Genomic DNA, 18,777 nt, shown 5'->3' with positions numbered 1-18,777 from the left:
CTTTCCCTCACTCTGAAGTTTCTACTGAACTCAAAGCTCAGCTGGCAACTCTGCATTTTCCTAAGCCTGCCCACTGCATTATAAACGATTTACTGCATTATAATGCAGCATGGGAATTACAGATATTTTGCTGTCACTTACATGCCAGTCTCCCACAGATAGTCCACAGAAGAACTGTTTATGACCCGTATCCACCAGATCATCACTGACCTAAGCTTCAGCATGAGACTGCCTAAAGGCAGATGTCTTTCAAGGAAAGCATGAAGCTGAACGCACTGGGGGGGGGGGGGGAAATCTATATATATATTTTAAACGGCACTTATAGAATCATGGAATCATTAAGGTTGGAAAAGACCACTAAGATCATATAGTCCAACCACCAACACATCCCCACCAACCCATGCCCCTAATTCTACCCACCTACACTGAAAAAGGATATGTTTACATAGCTAGTCCTTACAAATTTCCATTTAATAACTTCTAAGTCTTCCATCTTTATTTCATATGGCTTCATTGCTGCACAGTGTTAAGTTAACATTTCCCTTTGAGCTCAATTGCAAAGCAATGTTTGTGTGACTGGCTGAGGATCTTCCCAGGGAAAACGAGATGCATGAATAAAACAACATCATCTGAAAAAAATGATGAATTATAATTGAAATCAGCAGCTAGAAATCTAAAAATCTGTATTCTTCTTGCAATAATTTTAGCAAAGGATGTATATGTTATCTCCAACAAACTGGAAAAGGTACTTAGTGGAGCGTGCATGTTTCAGCACTATTTAAACAACAATGTAATCACTCAATTTAAGTACAACTTTCCAAGCTACAATAATTAAAACTGTTTTGTTTACCTCTATGGCAGAGAAGATCAGAATTTTTTCCAAGCTATTTGCTATAAACAACTGATTTTTATGCACGTTTAGACACCTGCAGGCACAAAATGGCATTTCACCAGCGAAGTATCACAATGTGTCAAAACCCAGGCAACTATTTGCCTTGTTTGGTGAGTAAGCACCATCAAACCTTGGTCTTCCCTCCTGCAGCACTTTTTGACTTGGAGAAATTCCATTATCCAAATAAAAAATGTTCTGCAGCAGCTTACAAGCAACATCATAAAAAAACACTGGAGCAGTATTTACATTTGGCAGCAACCTATGGAGAAAGGCAATGGGAGTGAAGAGGCATCACACATTGCATGCAGATGTGCAAAACAGATGCATGGTGGAGAGCGTTCAACCCTGCTATGTATAGGCTGGTTCAGACCAAGTTGCTACGCCCCAGCACTTCACTTTCTTGCAGCCTGTTTTCTCATCCCTGACACATCTCCAAACTGGAACTTCTGGCACACTGAAGTACCTTGAGAACATCACCAGACCAACATCATTTTGTCCTTCTGGTAGTTAATACTCATTCTGCTCACTCACTGACAGAAGAACACAAAATTAAAGATGAACAAATCTCTTGTTTGTGCCAGTAAAAGTTACGAGTCATGTTTATGATCAAAAGCTTCGGAGATTTCTCATTTTTTAAAAAATTTTTTTGCAAAGAGCTCAGAGTCTTACAACAATCACAATCACTTACACAAGTGCTTATATATTAACTGCATTGCTAGAGTTGGAGGTGCTCAAGGACGGGTTGGATGAGTTCCTGGGAACCTGATCTGGTGGAGGCAGCCAGCCCACGGCACAGGGCTTGGAACTGGGTGATCTTTAAGCTCCCTCCCAACCCAAGCCACTCCATGATTCTATGACCATAGTTAACCCATGGAAGCTACATGGTAAGCACGAGTCTACTCAAAGGATTGTAGCTTGACTTTCCCTAGTTCGCCACTGGACATGGAAGGCACATTATTTACTTAGGAAAAAAGGTTTTGCATTTCTGTGAGTTCCTGCTGTTCTAATGAGAAAACTAATTTTTTCAACAGAAGCATCAAGCTTATACCTCCACAGGGGGGTGGCTGCAAGACACTGTAAAAATAGCAGGCTATCAGTTTTTAACAGATGCAACAGTAAGGCCTGACTTGCTGCTTCAGCCTTCTCAGCATTTTGCAACACAATTTCTTGCATGAGGAAACAAATTTTAAAAATAAGAGAAAGTCATCTTTCCTATTTAACTTATTCAAGCTAAGAACAAAAAGAGAAATAGATGCCCGAAGTTACTTCATTTGTGGAGATGTTTCTGTTAACATTAACAAGACTATAAATATAAATCTATATCCAGCCATCTAGCTAATCCTTGCTGGAGTTATTATGACATACATAAGTAAATAAATGCACACAGAGAACCACGTGCAGACTCATGCCCTCCGTTGAACCTGGAAAACATTTTTAATGTTATGACCCCTCCTGTAAGGCCAGTAGCACTCTGATGGCAGCATCACTGCATGAAGTCTCTGTCCATGCTGCGAAGTCCCAGCTGCAAGCAGTTTTGAGTAATGTATAGAAAGGCAGCCCTCTGCAGAGAATCTGGGTGGTTTGTTTTCCTTGTAAATATGTGGTTTTTTTTACAATAGAAATATTGCAGCTTCATTATCTATCATGATTCTGCAACACTTACAAGCATGGTCCTGTGTATGGTTTGCTAAAGGCTGAGTCCATGCAGATGGAAGGTTCACTACTGTGCAGATGAGAGATCAAGGCCAGTGGCTTGGGGACTGTGAATCAGAGCATTGCTCCATTCTTTTGTCACACATTCTAATGCCACAATAGGAAGAAAGAAACTGCATCAAGAAAACAGTTCTGCACTGGCACAGAGGCTATACAACAGCACAAGGAAATCCACTACTTACGTCTAAACTCCAGCCTTCTGAAATCCCAACTTTTTATTCATTATCAGAATACAGCTCTGAAACAGTGGCTAAGCAACAAATGGAACTGGAAAACACTGCATTTCAGTACATCAGGCTAGCAAGACTCATTTTAAATATGAAATATAAATAAACACATCACAGAAGTTTCATCCTACAAGCCCCGCAGTGGAGAACTTGTGATGGAACAACACTGGTTAGTCCTGGTGAGCACTGGGCCCTAGAAAACCTGGGCCCAAGGAGCTTCAAGTCCAGGGAAAAAGTTCGTGCTACTCCCTTTGTACCAACCATGTGCTTACAGAGTAGATCACTATGGCCTGTTTGTCAAATAGCAAGGAAATATTTTAAAATGAGAGTCTCATAAGAAATATTTATTTTTTCACTTCAGAAATAAGCTTGGGTAATAAATAATTTCTTCATACAGAAAATATGACAATGGCAGTTATCACCTCCCAAATGTTTTTTGTTTTTTGTTTTTAATTTGAGAGATGTCTGATATTTCCATTATGATTGAGGCTACAATCAGATAAATTTATAGGTCAAATTCTGCCTCACACAACATCTTGGAAGACATTTTGCTCTAACCCAGGACTGGTTTAATGCTACTTACATATATCAAAGAATTATTAAAAAAAAAAAAAGTGTTCATGTCAATGTGGATAATCCCATTTTTATGCTGGTACATCAGGCACAGCTTTGGAGGGATAAATAAAGAATTCAAATTTCAAATGTTTGTTTACCTCTATTTCTTTTGAATAACTTAATTTAATCTATTCTGTGTGAGAAACCTGGCATCTGATTTTGTCAGTATGTAATGTTAAATTCCAGGTGATAAGAATTGATAAAAATTACAGGTACACAGCAACTATGAAATCAAAGCCCATTGTGTCTAACACAGGGCTTTTAAGAACAGAAGCATCCAAAACATCACTACAAATTACTTAGCTTTTCAGACGTAATTAAATTAAACCATTTGTATGTGTGTGTGCTCTTGCCTGTATGCATCCCTACGACTGCAAAATGTAAAGCAGAGCAATTTTAGCCAAATATTGGTGAGGTATAAAACTTAATTACTCCTAGATACAGTTAAGTACGTCCTTCAATGAGCATATAAATTGAACAAAACCATGCCTGCAAATAATCAGGCACTGAGTTTTCTGGCTTTCGTAAGATTTCATTAATACATTAATGAAGGTTTTACATAATTTATACACTCAGACATATACATATATTTTATCTGTAATGTGTGCTTACATACAAACATACATATGCACGCGTGCAAACATGTGTACACATACCACGCACACTCACATCCCCTTATCTGCACCCATTCAAATTCTTTAAAGAAAATGCCACCATTTAAAAAGCACTGGAATTGGTTCCAGGTTCCTACATGACTTTAGACTGATAGAAAAAGGTAGTTTACATCTATTGCATATGAAAAAGAAAAGGAATTTACAACCAAAAAAAATTTTTTTAAAAAAGAAAGAATGCACCTCCTCCCCCCCCCACGTTACCAGCTTTCCAATTAGGAATCAAAATATTGGAATGAATCTGGTATAAATACAATATGCAATGGCAGCTTTGTATTTTTTTCAAATAAATTTCAATCTCTTGGAATTTAAATTAGTACCAATTTATGGCGAGCAAAAGTTCTTTCATAGATAAGTCACTGCTGAGCTCCTTTCTTCTTCTGCTCCAGCTCCTGCAAGCGTTCCTCCCGGCACTGCGCATGCTGCGTTCCCACTTTGTGTGCTGTCTCGGTGGCTGCAATGTCAATCTGTGCATATCTGGATGATCCACTCCCTGAAATGCCAAAGGAAATCATATCGTAGTCCATAGCCTTCATGCAATCTGAGGTAAAACAGACTCAGGTTGAAGCTATTGCTAGACTTCTCCCATAGATTTCCTAGGTGATCTTGGTCTGGTATTAAAATAAGCTCTATAAAGGAAGTAAGATGATAAGTACGACAAAAAACCTCACTAGCTTGGTTATCTAATTATTTTAGGTATCTGATTTTTTTCAAATAAGCACTTGAATCACTTGTATTTATGCTCCACATTTCAATCTCCACGCCTCTTTCTCCCAGTAGAAGACAAAACTGAACAGAACAACAATTTAGTCCGATATTAGAGAATAAGGTAGACGAAAGTTGCTCTATCTGTTCAGGAGCAGAGCAGTTCTGTATTGATATAGATACACCACTCTGGAAGAAGGGAGAACTTCAATATGAAAAAAATATAATACTTACAATCATTAGGAGCACCTCCAAAGTTACACAGCTTGAGCATGGATTGGTGTTACACAAACAGCAAAATTAATGACAGTTTACAGACACAAGGCTCGTCACTCTTAATGCCTTGGTTCACTGTCTTTAAAATGAATATAAAACATGACTTCCATATCTCAATGGAGACCCAAATTTAAGGTCTGGGAGAAGCTTAGAATTACTTACCTAAAGTTATATGGCACTGAACAACAGTAAATAATTAAAATAAAGGGAAAAATTGAAAGATATTTCAATAGCAAATGTGTTGAATTGAATGCCAAATCCCTGCTAAGAGTTTTCTGTAAGGGGGGATGAATCTGTAAGTGACTGTACATGGTAGCTATAATTCATACTTGTGGGCTAATTCTCCAAGACAAGCATTACAAGAAAAATATCCACAATATATATAGGGGTAGGTGAGGTGAGCGGGAGGGGGGGAGGATGTAATCAAGTGCTTCTGCTTTCCTGCAACCCTCATGGAAAGTAGACAGAAAACACCATGTTCTATTCTTACACATTTGCCATGTGGCTCTAGAGGCATTATTTTAATATTGTTAGAAGCAAGCCCGGTACACCTACACCCATGACCCTTCTGCTCAGTCCAAGCAAGAAAAGTTAAGCAAGTGTAGTCTTAATGCATGAATGAAAATCTTGAGAAAAATGAAAGAAATTACTATCCGTCAAACTTCAGAGACAAAATTCAGTTTAGGAGGAGTTCATATACAGTGCAACATTCTAGAGAACTTTGCTTGTTATGTCTTTTCCAAAAGAGTGGACATTTACAAGAATTAGTACAAAGGTACACAAGTACAAATTCCTCTGTTAGCCAGAGGCTGTGGGCAGATGAAATTAAGATATGGACAGAGAAATTAAGATTTTCCATACCACATATAGTTTGTGACGCTGTACCCACTGCTGTCTAAATAGTCCTGTAGGCTTTCTTACCTCTTATGCTTGTGCTGGCTTCTTGAAGTTCCAGTTCCATGTAATGAAGTTGTTTTTTGGAAGTAGGACTGACAGGAATATTAACGTAGGTGGCTGTCTCACTGTGGGGTCGATCTGATGTAGGGACATCAGCTGAATAACCTACAGCCCCTTCTAAAATAAGTAACACATTATTATAGACACTGTTCGCAATGACCAGTGAACCATTTCATAAAACACACCATTCTGTCAAATGTTCTGAAAGCAAACATTCAGCAATAAAAACTTAAGTCACCAAACAGCGCATTCTTCAGTCCTAAACAGGACATAAGGTTTCTACAGAAAATATCCTCAGAGAATGATCAAGTCAGGATCCATGCAGAAGGCCACAGACCATTGCTAGTGATCTCATGTTGTGACTAAAAGCAAACACTACACAGAAATTCGCTAGCAGACACAATGTATGCAACACTATTAACCTGAACTGGAGCTGAAAGCACCTGGGAGTAAAGCCTTACATGAAATTATCTGTCGTAAGAAGATGTGGACTACTATAGCATCCAGAAGAAAGCAACCAAAATCACTAGAAGTTTAGAAAGTCACAAAAACAGACTGAAGACAGCTTAATGCGTGGGGAAAACAAGCTTATGCAGATATTCCGATCAGAAATCACAGAATGGTTTGGGTTGAAAGGGACCTTCAAGATCACCTAGATCCAATCCCCCTGCTATAGGCAGGGACACTTCCCTCTAGACCAGGTTGCTCAAAGCCCCATCCAGCCTGTCTTGAGTGCTTCCAGGGTGGGGGCATCCACAGCCTCTCTGGGCAACCTGTTCCAGTGCCTCACTACCTTCACAGTTTCTTCCTAATTTCTTTCTAATATCTAGTCTAAATCCACCCTCTTCCAGTTTAAAGCCATTTCCCTCATCCTGTTTCTACATGCCATTATAAAAAGTCCTTCCCCAGCTGTCCTGTAGGTCCCCTTCAGGTATTGGAAGGGCGCTATAAGGTCCCTCTGGAGCCTTCTCCAGGCTGAAGAGCCCAACTCTCTCAGCCTGCCCCAGTAGGGAAGGTTCTTCAAGTGGGAATAGATCATCTAATAAAAGACTTAAATTTCAGGAAGAAAAGATAAATTAAATGTGGGAAAATCTTTCTAATAGTAAGGAGCAAAAGAACACCAAAGGAAATCTCACAAAACCTGAAGAATTTCATCATCTAGAAATTTCTGAAAAAGAGATAGACTAACATCAACCAGGAAACAGTTCTCTATAAAGTGATTCTGTCTTACAGAAGATTTTGTTATCTATTAGATGACTTAGCAAGACCTTCTCTAGCCAAATTTCAGTTATTCTAATTTTGCCAGAAGTTAAATACAGAGAGATCTTGGTGGCTTCATATGTCCATGTCTCTGTTGTACAACTGAGTCCAGAACTGGACATGGCAGACCAGATCTCACCAGTGCTAAGTAAAGAGGAAAGTTCATCTCCCTTGACAGACTGGCAATGCTTTAACTAATGCTGGCCATGATTCTGTCAAATTAATTTCCAGAGAAGACAGGTTTTCACTGCTGTTACTGCATGCATACTATCACTCATTTCATTATGGTTTTCTTGTGAAAGCCTGTTAAATTTACTTTAAAAAGCTATTTCTCATTTTCTTCCACATTTATCTTTGACAAGAAGCAATGTTTTTTTAAAACTTTTTGGCCAATGACTAAAGCCAGCTTTCTCCAGAACCAGAATAAAATAATCCCACAACCGTGTATTTATATATATCTGAGTAAACTGGTGGAAAAATAGTTGTCATAGGCAAACAGAAGATTCAGTGCCACAAGCATTGTCAGTCATCGCTTAAAGATGTTCTAAATTGAAGAAGAGATAAAAAGATGCTTATGTGTAGTTCATCGACTATTATGAAGGGACAAAATCACAAGGGATTTTCATTTGGAAAGTTCATCTCAAATGGAAACATAAAATCCAGTGTGAAATAAGGAAACACAACAGTTTTTAAGCACTAAGGACTAGAGAGATATCCCCTTAGAGCCTGCTGTTAAGATGGGATAGAAGAGTGCAGAGAAAAAATGGTATTTCTTTCAGTTTCTTCCTCTCCCTAAAGTTTTCCCATTAAACCCTTCCATAACCACACATAAAACTCAAACCAAAATTTTACTTTTCCAAATCACTGCTTTTCTTTTTTCTCCATTCAGGCACTGTTGGAGTGAGAACAGAAAGGCAGTAGGTGGTCAAGGCTTTTCAGAGTACGGAAGATAATGACTTCATCCAAGGATCCAAGGAGAAGCAGCTGTGAATAACCATAAAGGGAAACTTTCTCTTCTTTTTGGATGGCAGAGAGAGCCTGTACAAGTTGGGTAACATTAAGAGTTATCAGAAGCTACATTAAGATCCAGGATAATGTGGTCTCTCCAGACACAAGCTATTTAAGTCAAAGCAGACTACACTGTGGTCCAAGATTTTAAAAGCCTTGAAAGCTGACCAATTTTCTAACATATATTCGTTAAAAAAAAAAAAAAAAAAAAAGAGAAGAATAAACCACTACCATCAGAGGAAATATCTAACTGTACCAAATTACCATTCTCAGAAATAGGTGAATGATTCTGTCTAATGCATGTCACAGAAACTTGGCCTGACCATGCCGAAAGGATTTGGCAGAACAAGAGCATTGAAAATCTTCATCAGAAATAGCTGAATTCATAAACAGATTACAACCTTAAGGCTGATACGGAGTCATGAGTAGTCATGAAGAAAAATGTTTTTGAAGTCTTTCCATTCATCGTTAAAGTGAAGCAGCAGGATTATAAGTAAAATGTCCTCAAAGTTATTGAGGATATAAGCTAGCAAAATCCTCTATAAAACTAAGCAGCAGGAAAGCAAATCTTATGCCTGGTGATTATCTGAAGAACTAAAAAAAAAAAAAAAAAAAAAAAAAAGAAGAACACAAGGAGAAAGAAACATTAATTAGTAGATCTTTGTGCAAGAAAGAAAAAAAGAAAGCCCTGGCAAAACTCAAAATTTCTTCCTATACCTTGACATACAGAAAAATAAAATTCATATACAAAATTAAGCAAATTGGAATAAAAGTGAAGGAAAGTGAAAGAAAGTGAAGAAAAACTCGTTTTTCTTGTTTAGACTATGCTGTTTTAACAGAAACTTTGATTTCTTTGTAAACTTGGGTTTTCATTTTTTCTTTGCATAAAAATATCATTAAAAATGAAAAAATGGTTTATCTTTGTTTGCAGAAAAAGGTTTATTTGAATGGCACAAGGGAGTTAACATCTCACAATAAGAAATTAAGGCATGCAGAGTGCTATGGACAAAGATGATGCTTTCTGAGGTCCTTTCTGGATGGACTGAGGTAGAAAATCCTTATGAAAAGGTTCAGAATACAGGATTTGTGTGGGATTTGTGGTCATTATGGAGGGAGAATTTGGAAGAAAAAAAAAAGACCTGAATTAGCAGTTACAGTCTGGAGACATTGTGAAAGAACTGGCAGGGTATCATGTTTGAGGAGAAAGGGAGGAAAAGATAGAAACAAAATTGATAGTTCAATTAGTAGTGAGAAGGGTGAAACAGGAAATGAAATGGTACTTGAAAGAAATGGGGAGCTGGAAGAAAGACAAGGAAAGAAAAAGATAAGAATGACTGGGAAGGGGAGAGAAAACATATTTGAAAGTGATGTTTCAGTCTTACAGTGTTTGTTGCTCACAGAAAGAAAACACTACAAACTTTGCTTAGTATATATGTGTGTGTGTGTGTATGAGTGTGTATGAGTCTGAACACACTTGCAAAACTAACATCTGCAATGATCATCGCTCAAAAAAATCAACATTTAGAAGACATCACAGCATAAAAGAAAAAAAAATAAGCAGAAGTTAGCTTCCTCTGATGCAATTGGTTGCAAAGATCTTCAGAATCACTGAATCATAGAATTGCCCAGGTTGGAAAAGACCTTAAAGACCATCAAGCCCAACCACAACCTATCCATACTACCTTCATTCTAACAACTCTCCACTGAATCATGTCCCTGAGCATCCAAACGGTTTTTAAACACATTCAGGGGTGGTGACTTGGTTTACTCACCAGGCTCCTCAGAGCTAGTAGGAGTTCCAGGTTCTGCAGGTAGTGTCAGCACCTCATAACCAACTTTAGGACCTACAACAGAGGAACGCCATCAACAGTTTAGAATTCAGCAATTTGCACTATGTAAACAAAGCATCTGATTTTTCGGGTTTAGATTCGTGATCTGCTAATCTAAACAATCATACCAGGAAAAAAATCTCAGGAAGTAGCTAGTGTTGACTTTTTTGGTGGTGATGTCAATGTTTTTTAATGAGAGCGAGTAAATAAACATGGACATTTTTACATATATATACATACAAGGGCACTAAAGTCAACAGTGTGTTTTGCTATACATCAATGTGGGAGCAAAGCTGTCTTGAATGTATGAATCAGGGAGAAGTGGGTGGGTGATCTTGGGAGCATTTGGAAGACTCTTGTTAAAATTCCACCTCCAGCATGATGGATAACTTCTTGATTTCTGACAAAGCATTGTAGAAAGTGCTTAAACTGTCCCTTGCAAGGACGACTTCGCATTTCAAGTGCAAACCATCATCCTTGCAAGAAGCCAAGCTGTGCAACATCACTGGTGCTTCCAGAGCAATAAGATGAAAAAGATTCCCAGGTTCCACCATGATCACGGACTCCACTCAGTTTCACATAAGATAAGCTAAAACACTGTGCTCTTAATATGAATACATTGGTATTAATGTTGAATGACAAACACAAATTTATCTGCAGATGTTTTCTCCTTCATTATCATGAACTATCTTTAAGTGTGCTGTTTTTTCTCCCCATCGTCTCATTGCTAGGATTTCTCATGGCCTAAGGTGGGTTTTTTTGGTGGGTATCCTTTGTTAAAATGCTGGCAGTATTATACTGCTGTGAATAAGATTGCTGCCTATGCTCTGACACTTATCTCATCTGTCACTGTCTCTTCTAAACTTATCCCATCTGTCAATGTCTTTCTAACAAAACCCTGTGCATCAAAAAGCCCAAAGATATGTAAGTGTTACAAAAGGGAATCAAACCATATATTAACATTTCCTAAAGTTTAAAATATTTTAAGTCTAAATAAATTTGAACTTACATGCACACACATACTTCATAACCACTTATACCTACCAGCTTGGAGACTGTGCCCTCTCTGTAGTTTCAGAGACCCAGAAGCTGCCATGACAGAAGAAGCACCTGTTTCCAAAGAGAGAAAATCATATTAAATCTAAATATCTTCTGCTATTGTTAGATATCTGCTGTGCATCAGCAGCCTTAGTAAATGTTTCTGAAACATCAAGAAAAATTTCCATAAGTATTGTAAGTCTTTGGCACTTGCTCTTGTAAAATTTCATGCAGTTGCTAATTGCTCAACCTTCTAATTTGTCAAGATCTCTCTGCAAGAATTTAAAGCTGTCATTAAATTCTTATCAGGTGGATCCAAAACCTGCTAAAGAGAACTGTACTACACTTCAGTAGTCCACTGTCCAATGCTAAAGGATCTAGCTTCAGTGGGGTTTGAATCTGGGTCACAGCTGGTTCTTCTGAAATATTGTTCCAAGTGTTACAGCCAGAAAAGCCTTACCAAGGACATATCGGATGGCACAGTAACTTTTCTTTCCTCTGCTCTATTCAGATCAGCATGAAATTCTTGAAACAGCTTTAGATAAGGAAGTGTAAGGGAAGATGAGCTGGAAACTTGGAAACGTACAAACAGGTACACATGTAATGCAATTTGTCTACATCCATATATTCAACAGGCAAACTGAACAGCATTATACTCAACTTTTCATTATCATTAGCTGGCCACGAATTTCTTGTCTACTGTTCTTACAGTGGGCACCTTAATCAAAATGAATGGCATTTGCTTCCTGAGATGAATAATTTCATGGGACCTTCTTGTGCAAGTAATTGGTACTTAACAGAAATGAAGTAGGAGGCTCTGCTTATGAGCAACCCTGCCACTGGTGACAGGGCAGCTGTACAACGTGCTTCTGGGTGCTTGAGATTGTATAAAATTAACACTGTCTTCTAAACCAATGAATAGCTGAGCAGGTGAGACAATTCTTTGCAAATTGTTTTTAAAATAGCAACCAAAAATTAACATAATTCATATGTAACACAAAGACATTCTGTAAGATAAATAGCAATCTTAAGTACCTAAGAAATCTGCATGACCTGGGAACGAAAAAGGTACTTTCTTCACTTCTTCCCTGCACAGAGGATACACTTATAAAAAAAAATTTCTAATTCTAATAGTTTTCATGCTTGGAAAATTATTCCTACACTTTTACAAAATAAACAAAACACATCATTTCATTTGATAAGGATGATAGATTTAAAAAATAGCAAATATCTCAAGAATGCATAACTGAACTAAAACCTCTTATCTTGCAGGGGTTTTTTTGTAGTTAAAAGCATATCTAGTGTAATCCAAGGTTACAAGAATGACAATGTGCCACATCGAGAAAACTGTATTAAAAAAATGAGATCAGATTGTAGAACTTTTATGTACCCTGGTGAAATATTAAGCAACAAAAACCTTTTTATTACACTTCTGTCTTTAAAAAGACTGCTAATATAAATAAATGCAAGAACAGGACAAAGAAGTATGACATCCCAGACTAGGTCGTTCATTTATACTTCTCATCACCGAATATCCCCTTCCTGCATTATTAAGGACATCAGAACGTGCTTTATAAGATTGAAAGTCCCATCTTACTTTGAAAAGACAACTACAGCTTTATGCTAAATGTAGTTTCATCACAAACTGATTTTTTTTACTCCTCAAATTTGTTTGTAATTCAGTAGGAATTGTTCTTCAGGAAATGGGGATTTTGAAGAAATGTTTGTAGGATTTGTGAAAAGCACACAAGAGAGGGAAGTAAATGTAAAACCATAAAGATTCCAGTCCATTTAATGTCAAGTCAAAATCTTCCTCCATGGAGCTGCTTTAAAACAACCATGTTAATGCTTCAGGATTTGAAGTATTGCATTTTCCTCATCTTCAAATCAGGCAAATAACAAATATTTACATAGTCAAATCGCTCATGGAATTTTTGTGAAGCTTCTAAATGTATTATGTTAACACATATCAAGAGAGATTGACCTATTTTCTTCCTTCTTCTTCATGGTGCATATGCATTTCTTTATGCCCATTCTTCTAGAATAAGCACAGTTTTCAGTACATGTACCACAAGAACCAGCCATGGAAAAGAATACAAATGAGGAAACCTGGAACACATGTAATAAACCAAGCCCACGTAGGCAGGTTTTCAACTCTTGTCACCTACTCTTGCACAGTCTTTAAGAAGACACATGTAATATGCAAGCAAACACCTCTTACTGCCCAGCCTCCCTGCCTTTATAGAGTAGGTCACAGAATAGAAGTGTCATCAAGTCACCCTAAAACAGGAAAAAGGAACCTGCTGGATCTGCTCAGCCCAGAGGGTGAACCAGCAGCATATGATTTTGTGGCAATGACTTTTCGTCCTTAGTCAGGCCCCTGGAATTCAGATTATTCTCTAAGGCCATGGTTTGGTTTGCAGGTACAATTAACAATTCTGCCAAGCTTTTATTTTTCTTCTGCTATGGAATTATTTTAAGTGCACTTTTAAAATAAAGTACGATCAAGAAAGTGTGGCATGTTATGGCAGGGTTTTATTAGTCAGTTTCTGATAATAATAATGCTGTTCTCCTGCAATATTTAGCCCTGTGACCTACAGCTTATTGATGATGGACACTGTTGGGCACTCTTTACTGACTGAACAGCAGTATCACTGTAAACTTTGCCTTCATACATATGATGCACTGTTGACATGTATCCTTTAAAATTTTTTAATTAGATATTATTTCCAGCCCAAGCAGTGTGGGCCACATTCTTCCCAGACAGCACAGTCAAAAAGAAAAGTAGAAATTTAAGAACCTCAAAACGTAATGATATTCAACTATACTGCTTCCAACAGAGGATGTTTCATTACTTCTTGACTTAATTTCCCATTCAGCTCTTGATTTTTGTAATGGCAGAGCCTGCAGCACAGAAGCACAGACTGATCAGAGTTTCCAATACAGATGTTTCATCTGGATGTTAAAATGCCAAAGTATTTACAAATACTTTTTAGCTTGCCATTTGAACTAGGTATGTTCCTTTGAAGTTGCTTAGTTGATTGCTTAGCATATGTAACTAACAATAGAAAGATAACATTATCATCTACATTCTCTAGCAATAAACTGAAAAACATTCAAACAATTGATCCTGACTAACCCCATTTGTTGATACAGAACTGAAGCATTCAAAAGCAAAAATTGTTGAATAGAACAGGGGGCACACAGAGCAGTGAATGGGGCGAGTTTGCATTTGTATGTTGTATTTGAATGGAAAAGAAAAAAAACAATACAATCATTTCTGTGCTAAAAATACGAAGTATTTGTGACTGAGTGGATTGGTACAGGAGCGAACAACCCTAAGGTGTCAAGTCACTGTAGAATTATGCACATTAGTATGCATATCTTGCCACCAAGCCAGATTTTGAAAGTAATTACCTCAAATTAACATGCTTCTATGTTATCCGTGAATGTGGATTAAAACAGCATATAAGAGAAACATAGAGAAGTTTTAATGCTGCTCCTTTAGTCCAACAGAACTGATTGAATTACTGCTTGGCACCAAGGGACTGCTTGGTACAAGCCTAGAATTAAAGACAGTAAAAGCAAGGAATTGAAGGGCTACAACGTTTTTTTAAAGCTTTGTGATACCAAGTTTAGTTACACTTAAAATGTTCACGTATCTAAAAACAATACTCCCAAATGAAATATCTCAGGATAATAAAAAAGAAACAGACAAAACGTGGGTTTACTTTGCATTGTGAAGAACAGCACAGTATTGAAGAATGAAGCACAAATATATAATCATAGAATTACAATTAGCTAATGAGACTATCTGAGAGATGAAAACCCTACAAAGATGGCTAAAAATTTCAGTCACTGCCTTTAGATGCTTCATCTGTCTAAGGCATTGTATACTAAATACAAGTATTCTGTTTTTGCAGTGTGCAAAAACCCACCCAAACTTTTACCAGTGTAGTCTCTTCCCTTTCTTTTGATCCTAAAATCTGTTCTTTAGTTGCTTTTCCAGATTGTTTAATGATAGATATTAACAAAATAGCTAACTCCTTCACCTGCATGAATAGTATGAGATCAAGTTTTTGCCAAGTAATGCTTGCACCCACGCTTAATTTGCCACCGAAATTAGTGTAGAAATATACCCACTACACACAGCTATAGAACCCTCTGTATTTACACACATTTCCATTATAAGAATTTCTCTGGTTTCCTTGGGTTGGTTAGAGAACTAAAAACCTGTGTTATTAGAAGTAAGGAGAAAATCAGAGGTAATGATACAATTCGTGCTTCTATTTAGTCTTCTATAAATCAATAGAAATTCCACTGACGAGGAACAAGATCTGCTACATGCTTTTAGATTTACTCCTGCTAAGACAGACAAAGGAATAACTTATGACCTTTTTCAGAGACATCACCTGATTCTGGTATCTCACTGAATTTGCTCACACAAGCTGCAAGCAGCTACAATTCTTTCTGTACTTGCTAAGATTTTTAAAATTCATAAAGAATCCCAAACACGAAATGTTGTTCTGTTGGGAACAATGTACCTGGTATATTAAGTGAATCTACTGAATTATCAAGTGAACAGGCAAACAATATAAAGGCATTTAAGACACTATACAACATCCCTGTACAGACAACCCAAAGGAATGAGATGGGCACAGTACATAAAGCCAAACATACTTACAGACTTGTGAAGTATTATCTATGTAGTAAAATAATGATAATAAAGAAGCCAGACCACTCTGACTAAATGAAACAGCAAACTCCAGATGATCAACACCTTCCACTGATATGGAGATTTACAACGCAAAGACAGTCGGTGTGTTACCTTTGCCTAAATCTTTCAAGGCAAGATATTCAGCTTCCTTCCTTTACTGATGTATCTGTCAATTAGAATTTCTGCAGACAGGAGAGAAGCAGCTCCATGTTTTGTCTGGTAAGGATACGCTCCTGGGTTTTTGTGCTATTTAGAAAACATTGTATCTATACTGAAAATACAAATCAAGTTTGCCCTTGGTGTTCATATAGCCTAAAAAGAACACCTTGACTTTGGGGACCTAAACAGAAGAAGCACTGCACAGTTTGATAAAGAACCCGATAAATTCAAACTTCTTGATTATAAAGGGAAGGAAAAATTCAAACGCATTAATCTTTGCAACTAAAGACTCTAGAGATTACAGTCTACTTCATAAATGCCAGTCTCATGAATTGCAGCAGCAAAACCAACCACAAGCTTCTAAATTAGGGAAGTTCAGTTATTCTTCCTTGAATATAATGCTTTGTTCATCACCATTTGGGTCTTAAGCATCAGTAGGTACTAACAAAGTAAATAATTAAGTGGTTCCTACCTGGTAGAGCTGGTAAGACTCCTGGCTGTAATATTGCTGATCCCTTGGAAAAAAAAAAAAAAAAAAAAAAAAGAGAGAAAATTTTAGAATCTTTACAAGAAATAGAAACTGTACAAAGTATAGGAAGAATGACAGAGCAAAGCACTTCACCATCACAAAAGCTTAACACATGCTTTTCAAATCCAGAACACTGGCAGTGATTTTTCCAACCTGAAAGTGTTGTGAATATGCATGCACACCTTAGCAAATGCTAACTTCACTTTGACTGCTTTACAATTCCTGTAGCACATATCATAAGGCTTAGGACAATTGAACTGACTGCAAAAAGCAGAAAATTTGATATTCAGACAGAGATAATAACAAGCTGGAGTAACAGGATTAACATTATGAACTCAGGGTAGGAGGTGTGGGCAGACCAAAGCCTGGTGCATTTGTTTGGTTCCATAAAACCAACACATCCTAGCTTGCAGCCCAGTCTGACTTCAGGCTGACTACAAATCCCACCTGAGACATAGAGGTCTTTGTATCAAAGCTTTGTGTCATCTCAGCTACTTTACCATACTGGTATTGTGGCAGCTGAGGCACTTCAAAGCAGGCAGCTGCAAAGTAGCAGTGCCCAGTCACATCCAACAGTAAGCAGATTTCAGAATGTGTAGGCCAGGATTCTCCCAAAACATGCACTGTCATTCACAGATGGTCAGGAACAGTGACACTTTGATCACCTCCAGACAGCACCGAGGCCTTTCATGGGCTACAACGTCAGGATAGGCTGTAAGGTCAGCCTGCTCTGTGCTGCTGATCCCCATGCTGCCAAGGAGATCTCTTATTTCTGGGCTCTTGGCAAGAGCAAAAAATTCATCACCACAATCTATTCTTTTTTATTAATAAATGCATCTTCTGAACTTTGAAGTGAAAAAACACTATCTGGCTACCAGAACTGAGCCATAATGTTCAGTTACACTGAAGTAAAATTCCATTTTAAGCTAACACCTGACAGCAATTTTCTTTATTTAAATACACACACTGTGACCTCTGACCACTGTTTCCTATGCTTTCCTAAGAAGTGGAAGCTTTCGAGAAATACTCAAGATATACAGGCATCTCTATATAGGCACTGTGTTTACTTCCCCAAATTTCTTAATAGGAAACAAAATAGATTTTTGTATTATAAAGCTCAAGTAATACTAATTCCTACACAATATTTTCTTAGGGCAAACATATGGAGATGTAACATTAATTACATAATGCACTGCATAACCCAGAACAAGGTGACACTATGCAGCAAGATGGAAGGAAAAGAAATTCACAGAATTATCTGAAAAAAATGTGAGCACTGAACCAACCCAGACATAGCATGTTCTGTGAAATAATCTGTCAGGCTGCCTTCAAGTGGTGCTGCAGTTTCTTAATCAGAGATTATTTTCTTGATGGTATACTAATTATTTTCCCTTTGTTTACTACTTCACAATCTCTTTTGCTGAGATGCTTTCTAGATTTCAGAAATTATAAATGTAACATAGAAGAATAACTGTCAGTTAGCAACTGGATCCAGCTTCAGTTAAAGTAAGTGAAAAGACTGTTTTGGCTTTGATGAAACTTGCATGACATGCAAAACAATAAAAGATTGCAATGATTCTTTTTCAGACTATAAAATATGCATTGAAAAGAGCTTATTTGGACCATTTGGTGTATATTTTTTAAAGTACAGTTTTAAAATGTGTAACACACACCCTTGAACAGGGAGGTAACACACATCAGACAGGAGACCATCACACAGACATGGAAACTGATCTCTGTGTTTATGGAGATTTTTGCAAGCTGTATGCTTAACATGAGAGACACTGAATATGAGTAACTGCTCATATAGAAGGGGTGGGGTGGAGAGAAACAGAAAAAAGAAATCCCACAATGTTTTGTTTAAACACGTATTTGTTTAACATAGCAGATGTTATTTGTTTCTATAGTTACTGTATTCCACCACAGAAGATATGGGTTTCAGTGGGGGACAATGCATAATTACCTGTACAAGCAAAGTACAGAGAGCTTTGGAAACTCTTATTGGTATTATATTGTATATTTAAGCACACTTTTCCTTCTTCCAATAATTCATTAGGGAAATATATTAATATTATATTAATATAGATTATAAAATATCTCCCTGACTTCATGACTGTGGATATAAAGCAGAACATGCTGTCCCAAAGTTAATAGCTGCTAGCCCAGCTAATGGAATTGAAA

At 37.3% G+C, this 18,777-nt stretch overlaps 2 protein-coding genes across 3 annotated transcripts in view; both read right to left on the bottom strand.

Annotated features, from left to right (window-relative positions):
* RGS12 (regulator of G protein signaling 12) overlaps positions 1 to 18,777 on the bottom strand; it is a 279,183-nt gene that overhangs the window by 76,361 nt on the left and 184,045 nt on the right. The gene's annotated exons all lie outside the window — the stretch shown is intronic.
* Positions 2,789 to 18,777, bottom strand: part of DOK7 (docking protein 7) — a 59,587-nt gene continuing 43,598 nt past the window's right edge. The window contains exons 8-13 of one of the 2 annotated variants that reach the window (XM_052683088.1): positions 16,540 to 16,582; positions 11,198 to 11,263; positions 10,097 to 10,168; positions 6,021 to 6,173; positions 4,439 to 4,611; positions 2,789 to 3,499 (exon numbers count right to left, since the gene is read on the bottom strand). In XM_052683088.1, coding sequence (XP_052539048.1) covers positions 4,475 to 4,611; positions 6,021 to 6,173; positions 10,097 to 10,168; positions 11,198 to 11,263; positions 16,540 to 16,582 — 471 coding nt within the window. In that variant the 3' untranslated portion in view covers positions 2,789 to 3,499; positions 4,439 to 4,474. Of the gene's footprint in view, positions 4,612 to 6,020; positions 6,174 to 10,096; positions 10,169 to 11,197; positions 11,264 to 16,539; positions 16,583 to 18,777 lie in introns of both variants that reach the window. The other variant, XM_052683089.1, reaches the window with a different exon arrangement.

The sequence above is a fragment of the Tympanuchus pallidicinctus genome, unplaced genomic scaffold (assembly GCF_026119805.1).
Source record: "Tympanuchus pallidicinctus isolate F22 unplaced genomic scaffold, pur_lepc_1.0 scaffold2, whole genome shotgun sequence".
Classification (NCBI taxonomy): domain Eukaryota; kingdom Metazoa; phylum Chordata; class Aves; order Galliformes; family Phasianidae; genus Tympanuchus; species Tympanuchus pallidicinctus.
This window is presented reverse-complemented; position numbering and strand designations above follow the sequence as displayed.